This window comes from Salvelinus fontinalis, chromosome 30, assembly GCF_029448725.1.
Source record: "Salvelinus fontinalis isolate EN_2023a chromosome 30, ASM2944872v1, whole genome shotgun sequence".
Lineage (NCBI taxonomy): Eukaryota > Metazoa > Chordata > Actinopteri > Salmoniformes > Salmonidae > Salvelinus > Salvelinus fontinalis.
The window spans coordinates 21,536,920-21,558,523 of record NC_074694.1 but is presented as its reverse complement, the minus strand read 5'-3'; the positions used below and the strand labels follow the sequence as shown (position 1 = coordinate 21,558,523).

The window sequence follows — 21,604 nt, the reverse complement described above, 5'->3', positions numbered from 1 at the left end:
ATGCCTTTCCAAATAATGTCCAACCAATTTACCACAGATGGACTCCAATCAAGTTGTAGAAACATCTCAAGGATGTTCAATCAAAACAGGTTGCACCCGAGCTCAATTTTGAGTCTCATAGCAAAGGGTCTGAATACTTATGTAAATAAGGTACTCCTGTTTCTTATTTGCGGTGTTGTGTGTGGATTTATGAGGAAAAAATGTAATTTAATCCATTTTAGAATAAGACTAACGTAACAAAATGTGGAAAAAGTGAAGGGGTCTAAATACTTTCTGAATGCACTGCATGTAACCTGAGTATATTTAGGTACCATAGATTTGGCCCCTGGGGGCTGTGGATGCCATCTTACAAAATGTCCACTGTCGGTAATGCAATGTTACAGTTCTGAAGGCCTTAACAGAAGAAACCGGACTTACACGTCAAGTCCCAGCTGCCCCCCAGTGTTTATTATGAAGTTGACATGTTAATACAGCAATACAGACTGAATTAGAAGTGACTTAATTTCTATTTAAGAGCACTAGAGTCTTGTAAAGATAGGCGGTAACTGGGACAGGCAATGTAACATCCATTATGTTTTCTAGGAAATAGTTTTGTGAAACAAGAACCTAGCATCGGATCAACTTAAAACTTTCTCTGTAAAGCTAACTTTAATCCACCCTGCCATTGTGATAAAGGGATTTACAAGTCCCTAGACACTAGAGAGAGGGAGAGAGATGAGTGGATGGTATAGTAAAGAAAATACATTGCCATTGGAGAGAGAGGTGATATGAAGAGTTTATTGCTAAATTGCTTGAATCTAGCCCGCAGAGCAAGCTCTCTTTTTCCCAGAGTGTAGCCTAGTCATTTTCTACAGGGGTGCCATTCTAACACACAATCCCTTCCGAGAACCCTACGATGCCCATGTAATAGAATACCTAGTGATTTAATAGGATCTCTGTGGCGGCCATGCCTACAAAGGAAATAATGAGAGTCGGGATAGAAATGAATGTGTTCTAGAATAGCGGTCTGATTATAACCTATTGATCCTTTTCTGTTCCACTGGGCAGCAGTGTTCTATTCTGTTCTGTCAGGTGGGTGGGTGGCACCACAGATATCTTATTCAATTAGTTAGTTCTAATATGCAATTCTATGGGTGGCACGGACACAGTATAAAGACCAGCTTCTTTCTTTATTACGTGTTCTCTCTCTCTTTCTTTCTCTCTCCTCCTCCATATATGGTATATAATTGTTTCTCACTTTTAAGCATTTTGATATACCGTCATATAGGCTACAAACCGGTTTTGGGTGGATATGAATACGTCATATCTCCACGACGGAAGCACATTTTGTGAATGTTGTTGGCATATGTATAGTCCTCACCATATGTAGGTATATCTAGACAGTAAAGCTAACATTTTAAGTTTGGCTATACTCCAGCATTTTGGATTTGAAAAGTTGGGTGACTTGCTATTCAAAAGTATCTTAATGGTAGTCAGAGAAGTTTGCAATTTTCATTACTAAACAACAAAGTTGGCACTTGTTGTAGCAAGGTGTTGTAGCAAACGAGTGTCAATGAAATACATGCACCAGAAACAGGGGACACTTTGTGACATGTCAGAGAAAAATCTGCAAACTAGGCTGGCTAACTTTAGCAGAATAGCTAGCTAGCTGTATACTTGACTAGCTAGCTGCCTGGCTAAACAAAGAGCTTTAGCACACTGTTCTCTGATTGGCTAAAATGATCCATCTCGTCAGAAGTCTTGAGCTAAGATTTGACATGTTGAATTTTGGACACTCCAGTAGCTGACATGAGATGTTCTAAAACTAAACAGTTCAGATCAAACAAACGTCGTACTAAAACTGCATAAAACTGTCTCATCTCCTCTTGAATGTTAGATGTGAACTAGGCTTAAGTTCGGCGGTCACGCTATCTGGCGTAAGACAATGATTTAACAGTGAGACATTTGCTTAGTTTTACTAAATAGATATATCTCTGGATTGGTATTTGATCATCTTAAAGTATCTGAAATTGATTGTGTAGCTCAACAAATTCACTTATCGATAATTTGGACATGATGGGGAAAAAATTATAATATAAGGTGCCTTCGGAAAGTATTCACACCCCTTTACTTTTTCCACATTTTGTTGTGTTACACAGTGGGATTCAAATGGATTTAATTAAAACATATGGAATCATATAGTAACCAAAAAATTGTTTAAAAAAATCAAAATATATTTTAAATTTGAGATTCTTCAAATAGCCACCCTTTGCCTTGATGACAGCTTTGCACACTCTTGGCATTCTCTCAACCAGCTTCATGAGGTAGTCACCTGGAATGCATTTCAATTAACAGGTGTGCCTTGTTAAAAGTTAATTTGTGGAATTTATTTCCTTCTAATGCGTCCCTATTATGGCAAGAACAGCTCAAATAAGCAAAGAGAAACGAGAGTCCATCATTACTTTAAGACATGAAGGTCAGTCAATACGGAAAATTTAAAGAACTTTGAAAGTTTCTTCACGCGCAGTCGCAAAAACCATCAAGCGCTATAATGAAACTGGCTCTCATGAGGACCGCCACAGGAATGGAAGACTACATGATTCCATATGTGTTATTTCATAGTTCTGATGTCTTCACTATTATTTTACAATGCAGAAAATAGTACAAATAAAGAAAAACCCTTGAATGAGTAGGTGTTCTAAAACTTTTGACCGGTAGTGTATAAATATTTTTTTTTAATTGGGGGGGGGGGGGGGGGCTTGCCCGTTTTGCATGTTATTTTGGCATTAATACGTGTCACATATCAGTTTGAAAACAATGTAAAAATATATATAGATATAATTGAGTTTATAAAGTTGCATACAAACAAGCTTCGAAATGCAGGTGTTTCAGCCTAGCTCAGTGCTTTCTGTGGTGGTGGGGCAAGCCAGCAGAAAATGTGGAGCATTGCACCTTGATTGGCTCAGTGTTCTGTCACTTATGGGGACACTATGTCACCGCCAAGTCTAAGGGTAGAGCTTGAAAATTCAAGCCCCTTGGGTGGTGCCATAAAGTTACATTAGAAATGACCATCCAAGAAGACTCAAGGTCATTGGCCACCGATAAAATGGCGTCAAATCCCGTTATATCTACAACAGCTCTGACTTTCAAAATCTTAGCTAGCAGTCATCATCATGAATCAAGTCGACAATCTACTCGCAAATCATTTTTAATCCTTGTCATATGAAGAGAAAATATAGATATATCGGTGCTCATCAGCCATTGGACATTAACATTACAAAACAAGTTAGAAATCGCAAATTCAACAATGACTGGTTTGGAAGGAATCAGTGGCTAACTGCAAGCATTGCAAAGCTATCATTATTCTGCTATTCAGTGGAATGCCAGACTTTGATGACAAAGTTTGATGACAAAATTTGCCCACAAAGGACCACCTCGCCACCTTTCAGTTCAAGTGAGCACAGCACAACAAGGTGAGTCCAAAAATGTATTGTATGCCGCTGCATAAATTATGTAATATGCCAGGGAGATATGTATACTGTAGCTAAGAATGTAATACTAAGTGTGTGTTGTGTAGTAAGATGTTAGTAGCCCATGTGCCTCACCCTAATAATTTGGTCTATTTTCACCTCTTAATTTCACCTACTGTTCTGACTTGGTGGTGCCATGCAGCCTAAAACCTGTTTTTGAGAAATGTAATCATTGAATATTGTAAGAGCTTTCATTGTCTGCTTATATGTCCCCTTTATTTACCCTACGGTTCTGACTTGGTGTACAGGGAGAATAATGTAAGGACGGCCATGTTCTGAATTATTTTGCTGTACATTTCAAAAGTGCTGAACAAATAGATATATTGACTACGTCCGTCCTAACTCGCTCATTAATGTCTTAATCAAAATTACGGATTGCCTCTTATCCGCTTGTCGTCCCCTTATGGCATAGTTTGTACATCTTAATTGTCAGTAGAAACCACATTTGTTTAAGCAATTCAGCCATATCAGCTATGTTTTTTTTAAAGGCAGTAAATGAGGCTGAATGAGGCTGAATGAACTGTTTTGCTTCCAGACAAGGCTCCTCTGATAGCCAGGTGTAGCAGTGGTAAGGTGTTGGGACTGCTGTTGGGACTCTGCTGTTGGGACTGCTGTTGGGACTCTGCTGTTGGGCCAGCCTTATGTAGGCAGTTTGTGGGCACCGTTTGTCACAGTTATAGTGCAGTCAATGTATTGTTTAGTGTTGTGTTGTATAGTGGCTTTGCTGGCATGCAACCCACATTTTTTTTTGCCCCACCAAGATTTACATGCTAAAATCGCCACTGACAAGCATACCCATAACATGATGCAGCCACCATCGTCCTTAAAAATATGAAGAGTGGTCCTCAATTATGTGTTGTGTTGGATTTGTCCCAAACCTAACGCTTTTAAAAAAAATAATAATTTCTTTGTCACATTTTTTTGCAGTTTTACTTGAGTGTCTTATTGCAAACAGGATGCATGTTTTGGAATATTTTTCTTCTGTACAGACTTCCTTTAATTTATTCTGTCAATTCGGTTAACATTGGGGCGTAAATACAATGTTGTTGATCCATCCTCAGTTTTCTCCTATCACAGCCAGTAAACTCTGGAATTGTTTTAAAAAGTCACAATTGGGCCTCCCGAGTGGCACAGCAGTCTAAAGCACTGTATCGCAGTGCTTGAGGCGTCACTACAGACACGGGTTCGATCCCAGGCTGTGTCACAGCCGACTGGGAGACCCATGAGGCGGCGCACAATTGGCCCAGTGTCGTCTGGGTTAGGGGAGGGTTTGGCCACCCGTGATTTCCTTGCCTCAAACTCCTTGTGGTGGGCATGACTTCGGTTGCCAGCTGGACAGTGTTTCTTCCGACACATTGGTGCGGCTGGCTTCCGGGTTAAGTGTCAAGAATCAGGGCGGCTTGGCAGGGTCGTGTTTCGGGGGACGCATGGTTCTCGACCTTTGCCTCTCCTGAGTCCATAGGGAGTTGCAGCGATGGGACAAGACTGTAACTACCAATTGTAAAAAGTACAATAAAAAAGTCACCATTGCTCTCATGGTGAAATCCCTGAGTGGTTTCCTTCCTGTCTGGCAACTGAGTTAGACTGTATCTTTGTATTGACTGGGTGTGTTGATACACCATCCAAAGTGTAATTAATAACTTCACCATGCTCAAAGGGATATTCAATGTCTGCTTTTTGATTTTTACCCATCTACCAATAGGTGCCCTTTGCCAGGCATTGGAAAACTTCCCTTCGTCTTTATGGTTGAATCTGTGTTTGATGTTCACTGCTCGACTGAGGGACCTTACGGATAATTGTATTTGTGGGGTACAGAGATGAGGTAGTCATTCAAAATCATGTTAAACACTATTATTGCACACAGAGTGAGTCCATGCAACTTATTATGTGACTTGTTATTAAGCATATTTTTACTCCTGAACTTATATAGGCTTGCCATAACAAACGGGTTGAATACTTATTGACTTAAGACATTTCAGCTTTTCATTTTTAATTAATTTGTAAATACATAAATTCACTTTGACATTATGGGGTATTATGTGTAGGCCATTGACAAATACATCAGGCTGTAACAAAACCAAATGTGGAAAAAGTCAAAGAGTGTGAATACTTTCTGAAGGCAGATAGGTATGGCATTCATTTGATTTGTGCCACAAATTATGCATTGTGGATTGCTGTCATAACTTGTCCATAGACTGCTTACAGGGTAAGGAACCCAATAGATAATTTTGTATGGGTGAACTATCCCTTTAATGTATTATAGGAAACCGCAGGGTCGGGAAGGGAACCGGGTCCCTGGCGTGAAAGGTAAACACCCTCCACATAGGTCCAATGGGTTTAACCCAGCTGGTGAGAATTATAACGTGGTTAATATAGCAAAGATCGCTACACTGCCCCCTCCAAACGGGAAGGCACGTCTACATGCTTTCGACCTACCACTCACACATCGAGCCGTACGTTCCGATGGCCTCACCGTTGCCATCCCACGTCGGATAGCAGTGTAGCAAACGACGGGGCATAGAAGTGAACCCTGGTCGCTGGCGTGAAAGGCAAACACCGTATGCATCGCGCCTATAGGGTTAACCCAATAATACGTTTAATTATAAACTACTAGAAAAAGTGATAATTAAAGTTATGTTTAGAGAGCATTTCAACAACATGTGAGTGCGTGAGTAAGGTCCATTGATGAAACATCATTATTTCTACCTCTGCATGCGGAGGCGGTCCTTTCCCCCAGCAACGACACAGAGCCGCGCGCGGGGCTTGCACCTGTCACAGTAATGCAGCTCGCTGCGTTTCCTGGCGTGCTCCAGACGTCCTCTATTGATCTCGCCCGCCAAACGGAGCCACTGAAATAAATCACATTTGACAGGTGCTGCTCACGCGTGAACAACGAGTTCCGTGGACGCTACATCCCTCGTTATTATCCCTTAAGCTAATATCGAGTATTACAATAGCTCTCTAAATTTCAAATTCTAGGCCTTCAGTGATGGATTATGACCCGTTCCCGCCAACTCAAAGGCAGCAGTTAACCACAGAAAGTTTTAGATATAGGCTAATGGCAACAGGGAAACTGGGCTATGTCAATGGACATACTTAGTAAATAAACTTTTAAATTAGAATAGCTTTAGAATTGTTTTTGCAAAATAAATTAGTTATATACTGTTCTATAATGACAACCATTAGTTGAAAAAAAAGAGAGATAACCAACAAGCTCTCCCATATCACTGCAAAATTAGACTTTAAACCACATTCTCCAAACATAACATTTCTAAGCTGTTCCAAATGTCAAATTGCTGCTCTGTATCATTCCATTTCTCCAAAAATCTAATTTTGAAGTTAAGGGTTTAGTTTAGGCACTCATTCTGAATGGTTAAGGTAAGGATTAAGGTTTGGGATAGGGTTCAAATGAAAAATGTTAAAAACAGTGCCCATGACTGGGATGGAAAATAAAACCTTGTGATTCAGAGTCATGGGAACCAGTGTCCAACCTTCTGATGCAGAGGCTTGGGAACCAGTGGCCACAATTGGGATTGAACATGCAATCTTCTGATCCAGAGTCATGGGAACCAGTATCCACGACTGGTATCGAACACAGGAAACCATCCACCACACCCATCCACAACAGAAGCCAACTTGATGGTAATAGCATTCACTCCTTGTTGTCCCTAGAGGCTGGTTTTGAAGGCAATTCCCGATGTAGACTTCCAATTTCAAGGTCAATCTTGAATGACTTGGCAGCCAACCTGGTCTCAGAGCATTTCATATTATTCTGTATGTCAATTTGAGATACATCATTTAGATTGATAGGTTACGTTTCGTATGGTTACATAAGACAGATGGTGACTTAAGGTCAAAATGTATAACATGTACGTCTAGCAACCCAAAGGTTGCGAGTTTGAATCTCATCACGGACAACTTTAGCATTTTAGCTAATTAGCAACTTTTCAACTACTTACTACTTTTTAGCTACTTTGCAACTATTTAGGATGTTAACCCTTCCCATAACCCTAACCTTAACCCTTTTAGCTAACCCTTCCCCTAACCCTAACCTTAACCCTTTAACCTAACTCCTAAACTTAACCCTAACCCCTAACCCTAAACCCTAACCCCTAACCCTAAACCCCTAACCCTAAACCCTAGCTAACGTTAGCCACCTAGTTATAATTCGTAACATATCATACATTTTTGCAAATTAGCAACATATTGTACATTTCACAAATTCGTAGAATATTGTACATTTAGCTAATTCATTACATTTCATACGAATTGTAATTTGTAAAATATCATATGAAATGGATGATGGACATACACAAATTAATACATACTACATACATATCATATGAAACGTAACATATCAGACATGTGGGTATCGGATTTACATACAGAATAATACGAGATGCTCTGAGACCCGGTTGTGGCTAGAGATAACTGTCACTACATGCTGGATACTATATATAGTTCACCGCTTCATGGTTACTTAAGCTTGACTTGGGGGGTAAACAGGCAATTGAGTGGAGTAATGTCAAAAGCTGGAGTCAAGAGGGAGTGAGGCTAAACGCTGCAGCATTTAGACTTTTACTCGTTGCATGCCACAAACACTGAAACAAACAAATGTGTGCGACAGTGACAGAATCGCAGGTGACACACAGTAGCCTAACCTTCAGGGCTCAAACTCATGCTGCCGTGTTATGGATCTGTAGGCCTATAGATCGCTCACGCCGGTCGATGACGATATAAAGCTTTAATGAAAGCATTTACCCGTGACGCGCAGAGATGGCCAGACAGTGCTCAAAGAGGTCAAGTGAATGTGGCAAGGAGCTATAACATGAAATAGGCCCTGGCCTCTTGAGCAGCATCTACTATCAAAGTAGCCTATGAATCCACATCTGGCGCGCAGAGAAAATTACGAAGGGATATAAAAATATATATATATACATATTGAATTCACGAATTCATTAAATTAAATTAATGAATGAAGATGGGTAGCCTATACGCATAAATTATGTACACAACGTTAACTTACTATTGAGTCTGACGTTGCTCATGGGCTTCCATGTGAAATAAGATTGGACACGACTTGCCTTTCGACATGATAGTACGGATATAGCGTTCTCAGATTAAGGGGTTTTACTGCGATAGTCCAGCGTCGACTCACTACCGGTCTTGGGTAATTATAGGAAACATTCCAGTATCCACATCAGTATCACGGGTTTAGCGCCCTGATCAAGTTTGACTCAGGAACATATACTGTAGCCTATATCATAGACATAATACATTTAATAACTGTGAAATGGCAAATTATATTACCGTTACAAAAATACATATTAGTAGCACATAATGTAGGCAATATTACTTATATTACATTAACATGGGATATTAGTAACAAGATGGGCCATATTATCAGCATAATTTGTCATTAGTCTACTACTACTAGGCTACTACTACTAGGCCTACAATGCTATTACTGGTAAATTATGTGGTCAAATGGTCTTGATCAACTGGATGGTGAGGAGGTCGGATGTACAATATCTAGCAAGGAACAACATTGCATGTCATTACGGTATGACTTTCAGAAGTACTTCTGAGATATCAGCTGCTGTGACAACCTTGACATTAAACTGTTTTTTCATTTGAAAAGATAATCTTCGCCGTTTTCTAATGGCATGAAGAGCAAGGCCTAGGGAATATTGAGTGTTATTGGGGCATCATATGTTAAACCCAGGGGCGTGAGCGATGCATCCATTCTATTAATTCTGCATTAAAGCGCTCTAACCAAATACCTGGAAGAGTGATCATCGACTCCTCCAGCGTTGGTGTGTCGTATTGCTGCTCTTTGGCAAGGGCACAACGCGACAGCATATGTTTCATACCTTGCATGTTGTCAAGATTGTAGGTGTGTTATACTGATTTAAAATGAAAATCAGTGTGTGTTAATTAAAAATCATGAACCAGTGACCTATAGCCTGAAATGATCAAATAGAACACACAAAAATGTGAAATGTAGGTAGTAGGCAAGTGAGTCTATAATGCCATGTGATTATGCTGTATATATTCAATAGGCTACTTTCAATTAACTTTTTTTTTAGCAAGCAGTGTCACAACTGTAGGCCTGCCAAATTAGGTATTGTTTGTTTCCCCATGACCCCTCTATAAAACTATACCTTCACATAAACCTAGCATTGAAACTTTTAATGAAGTGACTCGTGTTTATTTGATCTAACCCTATATCGCCATGTGCTTGAAGCTCAACTGATGAATTATTTCATATGAATTTGCGTATTTTTAAATCCAATATAGGCTACTGCCAATTAGGCCTATATGATCCCATGTGACTCAGACTAACATGGCTACATTATTAATGTATTCATCTCTAAAATTGCAATTATTAACGTAATGAAAAGCTCTAATATTATTAGGTAATAATTACTACATCATTTCAGATTCTTATTTATCTAACCAGCGAGTAACTTTGACTCTGAACATCTGAGATTGGCTTGTTTATTTATTTCACTGATATTGTTCGCTGTAGGCCTACCTATGTATAACAATAGGCTACATAATTAAGGTGTTAAGGAGGTGAAAACAATTGGTTTATATGGATAAATAAATGCATACTATGCTAAATAAGTAAAGGGTTAAAATAAACAAATACATAATTAGAATTTTTTTATTATCCTGCTTGGGGTCCCTACATTTGTTTCGAATAATTTCCTCGAGGAAATGAAAGACTAATTGATTTTTAAGTGGTGCCCCAGTGAGCAGGAATAGTAAGGGAAAGCACACTTGGAAAGGCATTTGAGAAACTGCGCCGTTTTACCTGAATTGAGAGGCAATGACGTGTTGTTGATTCGACTTAAATCACACTGGGGCCCGGCCAAAAGCAAGCAGAGAGAACGCCTGCATGCGTGGAGGTGATTAAGTGAACTTTTGGAGAGGCAAACTGACACGTCAAACCCGATTGACCAAGTAGGCTACACGACAGCAGCTTGCGATATTACACGGGGTGATTTCTTTCACACACACAGACACACACACAGGCACACACACACACTTCCCTTTTCTCTTGTTCAATCCAAATGACTCAGTGCACCCCCACCATCTGATAAATGCATCATGGAGTTCAGTCCAACGAAAGCCCTCCTTAGAGGAACCGGAAGAAAGAGGGCCTGCAGTTCCAGCCACCCGGCTCCATTCACTGAGAAGCTTCCAATGGCTTCATTAGAAGTAACGAGTTGACACAAGGTAAATCTAACATTGAGGCGCCATTCTCTCCGTGCACGGAGCGCCCTCATTAACTGTCGCTAACAAGCCGTGCAAATACACTGATTGGACAGCTCCCGTATAACCCCGCAGACTTAGCAGGATGCCCACTTAATGAGACCACACAAAAAATAAAAGGAGAAGTTGGGAAAAACTCTTTACAGTCGAATAATGTAGGGTTTTGTGAAAGAGTTAGTGTAGTAGGTCGATAGGACTGGATTGTTCGGATGGTTCTAAACAAAAATGTGTCTGCACTGGGTTTAAATTCAGGAACTTTTTTTTTTTTTAGAAAATAAACAGATTTCTAGACTTTTCCCAAAAACAAATAATCAGAAAACTGTTGTCCAAAAAACCCAGTCGCCCGTCCTGCATGCGTAGGCCTAATCATCTCGTATAATCTTCATCCCCATTTTCTATTCTGCCCCTCTGGATCTCATTCTTGCTATCTTGACAAACACTTAATTCCTCCCAAGACCATGTGCCAAGTCAATACTACCCAGGCTGTATCAATAGCCAATAAAGAATGTAGTATTGACAATAGCCAATTAATATTTTCAGTCTATAAAGGTAGGCTACGTCTGATTAACGTTGTGTATTTCATAATCATCATAAGAATCATCAATAAGAAGAAATGCTCCAGTCCAGCGCTATAAGCCACGTTTGGACTCCCAGCAAAGCAAAGAGGGCTGAAAGCCGGTGCTAAGCAAACACAGAGAAAGGGGTATTTGCGCCCCGTCCCGACAGCATCACACAGCTGCAGCAGCTCTTGCTGTGCAGGGCTTGAAGAACTGGCTGGTGCTCGTAGCTGCTCCATGAAGACAGATGCAAAAGCAGCAGACCAAATTTTATCAGATTTTTTAATATAATTTGACACTAAAATGACATGGCAATATACCTAGTCAATCATTGTCATTTAAATGCTAATGTTTTTCATGCATTTATCGACATTTTATAGCTTAAGACATTTGGGTGAGCTCGTCACTATTATCCAAAGCGTGCGTCTGAAGCAAATCCTGGGCTATTCTAATAGTCAACTTTAAAGGCAGAGCTCAGTGTGTGTCTAACGAACTTACAGGATCCGGAAAGGATTTCCCCTCTGCACTTGGACAAATGGATTCCTTCAAGAAATAATGCACACACGATAGTCCCGTCCCTTTAGTTCATCGTTGACAACCCCCCGTTTAAAACCTGATTAAAACAGGAGAGAATGAAGAAGGGGAAAGGAGGACGAAAAGAAGAATAGCAGGTGAAAGAATTTTAAAAAGGAGCAGATGAGGAAAAAATAACATCTAGGCTGACTGATGGATAACGTAGTTCTGTGGTAAATATGGCAAAATGTCACCCTAAAAGTTCTAATCCGTTCTATTGCGAGTTCAGTCAATAACATTTTAAGAAACTTTGTCGCTGTCCACATCAGCAAGACCCGTCATAAAAAATATATCCATATTTCGACCATGCAGTGTCAAAATCGTCTATTGAAGTATGTATAGTCTATATGCATCAGAAGTTAAATAAATAAAAATATGAAAGTCAACGCACCCTCGCTGCATTATTTTCAGTCATTATCCTGAAAATACCCCCAATATTACGCACGCATGTTGATCGAGGGTGGGTGTAGCAGGCTTTTTCTGTTCATCATTTGAGGAGCCGAGGCTAGGGAAGAAAATAAAAACGAATGCTTTCTTACCTTTTCAAAGAGTGCCTCTGTCTTTCCTCGGTTCCCCTCTCACAATATGACGTAAGACCTTTGTTTATTTCCCCCCTTGGAACATTGAAAAAAATATGTAGCCCAACTTCGACATTTTGAGTTCAGAGTCAATGGGCGCAAATAAATAAATCCCTGCTAACCTAACACGCCGAGTCAAGGTTAATTAATATTTGTTGCTGTCAGTTTAGTGTTATTTCTAACTCCTGCTTGCATTGTCAAGTCGGGGTTGTGCGGCAAATAAACAAAGATCGAGCTAATGTTTAGTCGGCATTGAGTAACTTGCCTCCCGCTGGTTATCGTTAAGAGAGGAGCATTAGAAGCTGGAGGATAAACAGACAATTAGGCCAGGTGAATAAACTTGTTTGGGGGTGTTAATTACGTGCTTAACGTAGACAAAAGCTATGTAAAAAAATTGATTTACCACTGGCTTTGCAAACCATTCAGGTCTTACATTTCACCTAAGTGATTTCCGAATTGCCTGCGAGGGCTGCTTACAACTAGGCTCCATCTCCTTAAAAACATAGTTCCACGTAATACCTGGAACCCATGCATATACCTGGATCCACAAGCAGCTTTGAATATTCCGAGTACTTCCAGTTAAGCCCCCTCTTAATATTGGCCGAGCGAGAAGGGGGAGGTTAGTTTTAACATGACTATAGCCAGCATGGAAATAACGCAGGTTACTTCCAGTCCAAGAAGCTTTCCAACCGGACCAATTCAAGTGCCACTTGGAATTACTTCTCCTGAGTTTCGTATGACAAGGGAGCAAACAGGTTTGATCCCTAAGACACAACCTGCCCAAACGCTTCCAACAAGATCATCACCCCACCCCTATAGTGCACACACACCACACACACACGCACACACGCGAAAACAAAGCAAAGCTACACATATGTCTAAATCTGCATCTACAGCCACTGGAACAAAACTCACCCTAATTGTAAAAAGAAGTCAATGTGATAAGATGAAAATGAATAAGCAAATGTACATGCTACTTAGCGTTATTCTGGAACCAGTCGTGTAGGAAGATGCGGGGAAATGCAAAAATCTGAGAAAGAGAAGGAAAAGTTTTGAATTTCTTAACGATTTAGAAAGGCGGCTTAGGATAATTATGTCAGCTTTATTGAGGGTGGATTAGCCGAAGTATATATGCTGTGTTTCACTACGTTTTATACATGCGCTTATACAATGTGAGCACTGTTCGCGACTGTGAACTCAAAACAGTTTTAACACCAACTAAGCCCTTTCTAAATATGAGGCAGTACAGTCGTTTTTTGTAATAAACATGAAAACCACACCGCTACGGCTGCTGATGTGGGCTCTAAGCCGAATCCCGAGACAAATGTGGATATTGATCATGCCTATCGTTTGTGAAAATGAAAACAGGTTATAGGCCTATTTTTCTGTAGGCTATATTGTGGCAGACTAATCATTCTCACCATAATGCTATCAACTGATACATGGTCGTCAAAACTACTAGGCCTATAGCGAAAGAGCTGCAACAAAGAAAATAACATTGAAAAAATGTTCTTAATTGAAATGGTCCAATTGATCAGCATTTAATTACTACAATGCACCACATCGATATTCATTTGACATGAAAACAATGTTTGGAAACACCCGCGCTGGGCAGTGGGCCAGGGTTGCACCGCTGCGTAATACCAGCCGAGGCCAAACTCGACTAGAGGGTGAGCCACTGCTCATTACACCCACACCAGCCCGGGTCTGCTGGTCTCTGAGCAAAGCTAGTGCCCAGACCCTGTCACGAAAATATTGACATATAGCATTTCCCGATTCATCTCCGGAAGTAAAAGTCAGACAGACATATCAAACGGTAACAAATTGCCAATACTATGTTTCATTGGTTTAAGATACGTTTTTTTTATTTTTACATATGTTGCGCAATATAGCCTAGCCTATTGTGCGAAAACCCTACCCGAAAATAATTGACTCTGTTATAAGCAATTTTTTTCAAAGGTGTATTCCGGTGTTCCTGCCCCCCCCCCCCCCCCCCCCAAGCATCCCTACCCTACATATCTTCTTTAGCTTTAACGAGCCTCGTTAAGATCGCAATAATATTCCACCCACTAATTGCTCATTCCATTCAACAAATAGGCGAGCGTTGGCTTCTACTTCACGAGAGCCGTGCAGTGGGAGGGTGGTGTTGAGATTGGAGTTTGTGATAACCCCCCGTGCTTGCAACAGAAGTGGTGAAAGCCCTAGTCTACGTAGTGGCTAATGATTGGCACGCTTGACAGTGATTGGCAGGGCTGCCATGACAACCTCACAACGACACCAAGAAGACCAATAGAAAAGCGAAACAAAATGTTTCAATGCTACACTCACGGTGGATTTAGGGGGAGATATTATGAGGCTGGTGTCATTATAGGCGATAGCTATTGAATCATACAATCTTTACTCGTCGTTCTTTTTCTTGATAATTTTCTTTCTCTCTCAGGTCATTCCATGGTTTTCAGATCCCCTTTAGAGCTTTATCCCTCCCATTTCTTCCTGCCAAACTTCGCTGAGCGCCCTGTGCTCTTGGCGAGCAGCACTCCCAGCACCAGGTCTCCAGAAGACTTGTCAATGTTTGCGCTACCGACCCTCAACTTCTCTCCGGAGCAAGTGGCGAGCGTCTGCGAGACGCTGGAGGAAACCGGAGACATTGAACGGCTGGGACGATTCCTGTGGTCCCTGCCGGTGGCACCCGGAGCATGCGAGCAGATCAACAAGCATGAGTCGATCCTGCGAGCTCGCGCAGTGGTTGCTTTCCACACCGGGAATTTCCGAGACCTGTACCACATCTTGGAGAACCACAAGTTTACCAAGGACTCCCACGGCAAACTGCAGGCCATGTGGCTGGAGGCACACTACCAGGAGGCCGAGAAGCTGCGCGGTCGCCCCTTAGGACCGGTTGACAAGTACAGGGTACGGAAGAAGTTCCCCCTGCCCAGGACCATCTGGGATGGCGAGCAGAAGACGCACTGTTTCAAAGAGAGGACGCGCGGTCTGTTAAGGGAGTGGTATCTTCAGGACCCATATCCAAATCCCAGCAAGAAAAGGGAACTGGCTCAAGCCACTGGACTCACTCCTACACAGGTCGGAAATTGGTTTAAAAACCGGAGGCAACGAGACAGAGCCGCCGCAGCAAAAAACAGGTCAGTACGCTGTTCATTTGTCATAGCATATGCTACATAGCACCAAATAGGCTACAATAATTCCTATAATCGAAATGCAAATATACCATGTAAATGTTCAACTTCATCGTAGTAATACACAAGGTTATAGAGGGGTTACAAATGAGCAAGTTGGGTGTATAGTTAGGGGTGGGGAGGGAGCACGGCGACATTTTACTCTTTGATCTCACAGGCCTATGCAATCATTGCCTACCGAAAAATATAACTATTATTGTTTTCCAAAATAATCCCCAAAATAGTATAATGCGTAAAACATTTTCGTGCGTAAAGCAAAGCTTGTAGGCTTCAGGCTACGCTGGTATGCTAGTATCCCTGATAAGCAAAATGAAAACATCAAGGTAAGCGTTAGATAACAAAACAGGAAATACACACAAAGAAAATCCTCAACCATGTACATTTGAATTTGTCCTATATTCCAGACAATAACGCAAATAATTATTAATAAGTCTGTTAAACTTTGAATACAGCATATTATGATGATACTACAACAGTGCACGTTTTCGATTATCATCTTGAATCCCAAAGATAGTGTTGTTAACTTCAACAAGTGAACGTTTTTGTCTGGAAACATCACATACACTGCAGGGGTGGTATAGATATGGATCCCAAACAGGAACCAAAACACCCACGATCAAATACTGTAGGTTATTGGTTACTTGTTTAATCAAAATAATGTTATATGCCTATATATTCAAAGGTTGCACCTGTAAAAAGACAGTGTAGACTAAGATAGGCCTACAACCAAATAATAATGTTAAAACACACAAAAGGATGGGGTAGTTTTGCTATATTAATATGAGTTCAGTTACCAATTTTACATTTTTATTCGTGGTGCTTTTTACACATAAGAAACGCATACATTGGGCTATAGACGTTTGGAAATGATTGATACATAACACTCTTGATATAAATCAACATAAACATAAATACAAAATAATTATTCTAAAATGATGGCCTGTTTTGCAGCCATGTTTTCGTTTCACAGTGTGTAGCCTATTATTTATTTGCAATGCAATAATTTATTACAAATTGGTGAACTGAACAAGCCAACTGAATAAAAACAGACAAGTTGGTGAAAACAGCTATATTTCTTCATCTGCATTTTCTCAGTGATAAAATAGTACATCATCGATTAATTAATTTAGTAAATCAAAACAAATCAGAAAAATGTTATCTTTCATTAATTTGGATAGGCCTGGGTATGACAAAATCTACTATAAAAGACAGTTCTCAAACTCCATTGGCCATGATTTAAGTAGCTAACAACACGCCTGTTACTTTAACATAGACTGTTATATTTCTCCCACATTTAGTATTTGTATCTGCTTTGCTTTAGCCAATTCTTACCCCATTATGTGTAGGCTACAGAGCTGCATTTGTTAAAGGCTTGTCAGCGAATGAATGACAAGCAGGCTGAACGCTATTTTGCGGAGCAACACTGTATTTAATTGCTATGTTATTTTCCCTTTCTTTATATTCTCCAGGCTTCAGCACCAGGGAATAGGACAGAACGGTATGCGGTCCCTTTCAGAATCCGGGTGCACTCCACGCAGCTCGGCGGAATCGCCGTCGACCGCGGCCAGTCCTACTACCAGCATCTCCAGTATGACAGAGCGAGTTGATACTGGAACGTCCATTCTTTCAGTAACCTCCAGTGACTCCGAGTGCGACGTATGATATAAAAAAAGAGAAATATTTACAGGAAATATGGACCTGAAAAAAAAAACTATGAAATATCGGGATGAAAAAAGGACCAATTGATTTAAATATTTAAAAAAATATAAAAGCACGTCTTTTTTAAGCGCTTTCAATGGACCCACCAAGCCTTCCCCTACCCCCCACCACTACCTGCATGATGTTTTTGGTATCTGGGGAACATACCCTGTTCAATATTTCTACAAGGATAATCGAGAAGAGGGAATTACCAGAGGGTGTTTATCGCCTTTTCATCTCTGTTTTAGTCCAAGTGATGATGCCGCTCAGCCAAGATGCAATCCTGTTTTACTTTATGTTCATCAGACAATCATTTACGTCGTAAGCACCTTTTTACTATACACTTCTGTCACTGCCTGTGTGGGGTAGGCCTACATGGTCAAATGTGGAACCCAATCGTTATGACTGTATCAGATTTTTATTTTTATTTTAAGATTTTATATTGAATTATGTATATCTCAAATAATGCCATCATTCTCCCGCGGTCTGTAATATCCTATATGTGTAGATATGCTTGTACATAATATTGCTCTCCCATCTCCATCCTCTTTTCTATCCCTGTTCTTGACTTGGTGTTCCTATACATAAAATATTTGTCAAAACGTAAAAAAAAGTGCTCTAGGCGTTTCTTTCTTTTGTTTGTTTTGATAGACTACCTAACATGGGATAATGACGCATATAAACGTGTTATCGGTCACATTTATGCAAAAGGTATATAATATAAACATTGGAATATTCTTCAACAATTCAAGTCCTATACTTCCCCGTGCATCACCTAAAGCGCTTATTATTCAATGTTAATTTCTTGCGTGTTTATGTTAATGTACATTTCTAAATCAAATACAGTATTCCATTTTCTTATATATTCTGCATTAAGTCTCTCTTTTAAGTGAGTGTTCATTATCCACCATCAAGCGTTTATGAGCATCTAGGCCTATGTTGAGGAGAAGTGGTTATGTTATGCTCATGCGAGCATAATGATTCTGAAACACATGCTGTGGTCCTTTTTAAGAAACTACACATAGGTTGTAGCCTACGATGTTAAAAAAAGTATTTTGCCCCTAAATATATATGCATGTGTTATGGTAAATGTCAACGTCATAGTCTCTTAAACGAGAGTCCAGTTTCCCCTTTTGTTTATGGTTGCTAGTGAATACAGAAATTAAGTAAACGCGCCATTAAATGGACTAATCATGGTGGACTCCTCCCCTGCCTCAATCTCTCATTGTGGGTCGGTGAAAGAGCCTTTCTTCACCCAGGGATGAGCATTCCCTACAGAAAAGCTTTCCCCGGGCGTTTTATCCTAAAATCAAAACCAATCGTAATAACCCTTATACTTACAAGGGAACTGAAAATAATCATTATGGTAGATTACTATTGTTCCTCGACAGAGTTCCCGTTCTCTAAAACCCTACCAACATGTTTTGTAGCTGTGAAAAATGATCGGTATAGTTTCAATGTAACTGTGAGGACAGGACGTCTCATTTGAAAGGAGAAAAAAGTAGGCCAGAGCATACCTCTGGGCTCAGGGAGGCTACAACTGTTTTACTCTGGGCTCAGGGAGGCTACAACTGTTTTACTCTGGGCTCAGGGAGGCTACAACTGTTTTACTTTATGTTGGTGGAATAATAACTAACTTCTCAATTCAACAGTTTAACATCATTAACTTTGAAGACACACAACAGAATGCGTGTACATGCATGCAGTGTATCAATTCTATTGGCATTGGAATTGACATATGTCGTTGACACTCGGGATATCTTAATGAGCTGCAATCCCCCAAAAAAGTCTATGAAACATCTATTGAACATATCTTGAACATGTTGATCATTACCCTTAGTCCAACCAAAGGAGCTAACGGACATTGACCTAAAGTGAAACGCATAAACGAAAATGCTGATAAAGGAATACATTCCGCGGCCAAGATCCTCATTGCTTTGACATCGGAATGTCCGTAGACAAAAATATGGGTATTTTTTTCGACAATATTCCCAACCCAGAATTTTCACATGGCAACAACTTAAACTAACTGCAAAGTTCACCAATAACCCACTTGTAAAACAATGTTACTCACTTACTTAACTCGGCAACTGTGTGTGTGTGTTTATTTTCTTCTCACCTTAATTTAACCAGGTAGGCCAGTTGAGAACAAGTTCTCATTTACAACTGCGACCTGGCCAAGATAAAGCAAAGCAGTGCGACAAAAACTACAACACAGAGTTACACATTAACAAACGTACAGTCAATAACACAATAGAAAACAATATAAAAATCTATGTACAGTGTGTGCAAATGTGTGTGTGTGTGTGTTACTGAGAAGCTGTCTCCATTTGATGGGCACGAATGCAAGGTCTCCTAAAATTGAGAAACGAGCATATTTCGAATTTTACTATATAGGCTTAAACCCTTTAATGTAAAGTTCTCAAGGTCTTATTCGGTCTTATTCATGTGTCGCTACATCAGTTTTCACTGAGCATAGGCTACCTAGGCTACTCATATCGTTTTTTCTCGTCGTGAGATAAATAGCAAAAACAACCACTAAACAACCACTAAACAAACACTAAACATAGCCTAGTGCAATATCGATACATAATTTTTTTACTAGGCCCTAATGCAAACTAGGTGCAGAAAAACAAATATGAACTGATTAGAGTGCACTCATTGGGACTTGTGGTTGTGGTAAATCTGCATTTAAGCCCGTTTTAACTGGTAAATCCATCTGCAGGAGAAAGATAGGGCCTATCACCCGCACCGGGCAGTGGAAACCATAGCTGATCTGTATCACCGCAGCAGACCCTCTCAGACCACATTAGTTTATTGGCGACGACAAGTCCCAGCCATGATTAAGATTACATTAATCGGAAACTGAAGAACATTTTTATCAATAAAAAGGATATGGGGGATTAACTATAACGTAGATGTCCGCTATAACAATCATAGTAGGCCTAGGATAGAGCCTCAATGAAAGTGATTTGCATATTTTCCGATACTTAAAGCCGGAGCCGGACCATACGATTTGTAAAGATAATTTAAACGGAAGTTAAATAAACTGTATGTATTCTTTCTAAATTTAATCAGCAAATAAAACGTTATAGTAGTAGCTTAACTAAGAATAACTTTAAACAAATAGTTTATGTATAAAAAAAAAATTAAATGTACATTTTGCAGGTGGTTGACATTTTGCAGATGGCATTATAGGCCTATATATAACATTGGACATATATTACCTCTAACTATTAAGTAGATGAGGTCTTTTGTTTCATCAGGGATCATTACTGGTGCAGCGTTTTGTTCGTGATCTGTCAAGTCGAATATATATCATGAGACAAAATAACTTTGCCAGGAGTAGTCGCCGTCTCTGATCCTCACATCTAAATACGTACAGAAAGTAAACGAGAATGTGAGACGAGCGCAGCAACAATGGACGGGCATGTGTTTTTTCTTCACTCCATATCTGTGTCTGGTCTATAGTGCGTGCGTCAAACAAACAGAATAATGGATTATTTGTCCTATTCCCATAACCTTGCGAGCGAGGCAGCCCAAAACTATTTGGCCATGGTCCGCAGTGAGAAAGGCTTGCACTGCCCCGTTTTTTCTCTGATTTCATCCGTTAACTGAACACAACTTTTCTATTCGTGTGTATTCATGCAGCTCTCAAAGAGCGGCAGTTCCCTCTGACCCGGATTCAGCGCGTGCAGCAGTGGCGCAGCCTCACAGTGCACAGTGCAGGCGTTCTTGTCAGGACCGGGTCTTTTGGTTTAAAAAAAGCAGGCCTTGAAAAAGGTAAGACGTCGGACAAACAGTTAGTATACTATATTCTTATTTTTGGAGAAAGCTACCGGCCTACTGCACCATACTAACAGCATTTTAGAGAGGTAACTAATTGACATGATTTTATTTTTTACAATTTAGGGTGTAGGTCTATTCAATTGCAATTTGGAAACTACAGGTGGAGATATCATTACTTACAATTCCAAGAATTTGCATTGGTTGCTCAAAGCATGTATTTTGACGCATTTTTTATTCGAGGATTTCGAGGCATATGTTGGATTTCAAAGGATCATATGAGAAAAGGTAGGAAGGCGGACTATAGGTTTGCACAAAAATGTGTGTGTGCGTGTATGTGTGTTTGTGTTTAGTAAAGGAGAGAGAAAGAGAGAGAGAGAGGGAGAGAGAGAGAGAGAGAGAGAGAGAAGGGGATTTCCATGCAGTTC

The 21,604-nt window shown here is 40.2% G+C and overlaps 1 protein-coding gene and 1 long non-coding RNA gene across 4 annotated transcripts in view; one reads left to right on the top strand and one right to left on the bottom strand.

Moving 5' to 3' along the window:
• Positions 1–13,196, bottom strand: part of LOC129828797 (uncharacterized) — a 36,071-nt gene extending 22,875 nt beyond the window's left edge. For 2 of the 3 annotated variants that reach the window (XR_008755296.1, XR_008755297.1), the window contains exons 1-2: positions 12,312–12,447; positions 11,846–11,960 (exon numbers count right to left, since the gene is read on the bottom strand). This is a non-coding gene — a long non-coding RNA (uncharacterized LOC129828797). The other variant, XR_008755298.1, reaches the window with a different exon arrangement.
• A 1,543-nt stretch (positions 13,197–14,739) lies between these two features.
• On the top strand, positions 14,740–18,253 carry six3a (SIX homeobox 3a). Its single transcript, XM_055890005.1, has 2 exons — positions 14,740–15,638; positions 17,162–18,253. The coding sequence occupies exons 1-2, from the start codon at positions 14,947–14,949 to the stop codon at positions 17,352–17,354; spliced, it is 885 nt and encodes a 294-aa protein (XP_055745980.1). The 5' UTR covers positions 14,740–14,946; the 3' UTR covers positions 17,355–18,253.
• The last annotated feature ends 3,351 nt before the right edge of the window (positions 18,254–21,604 follow it).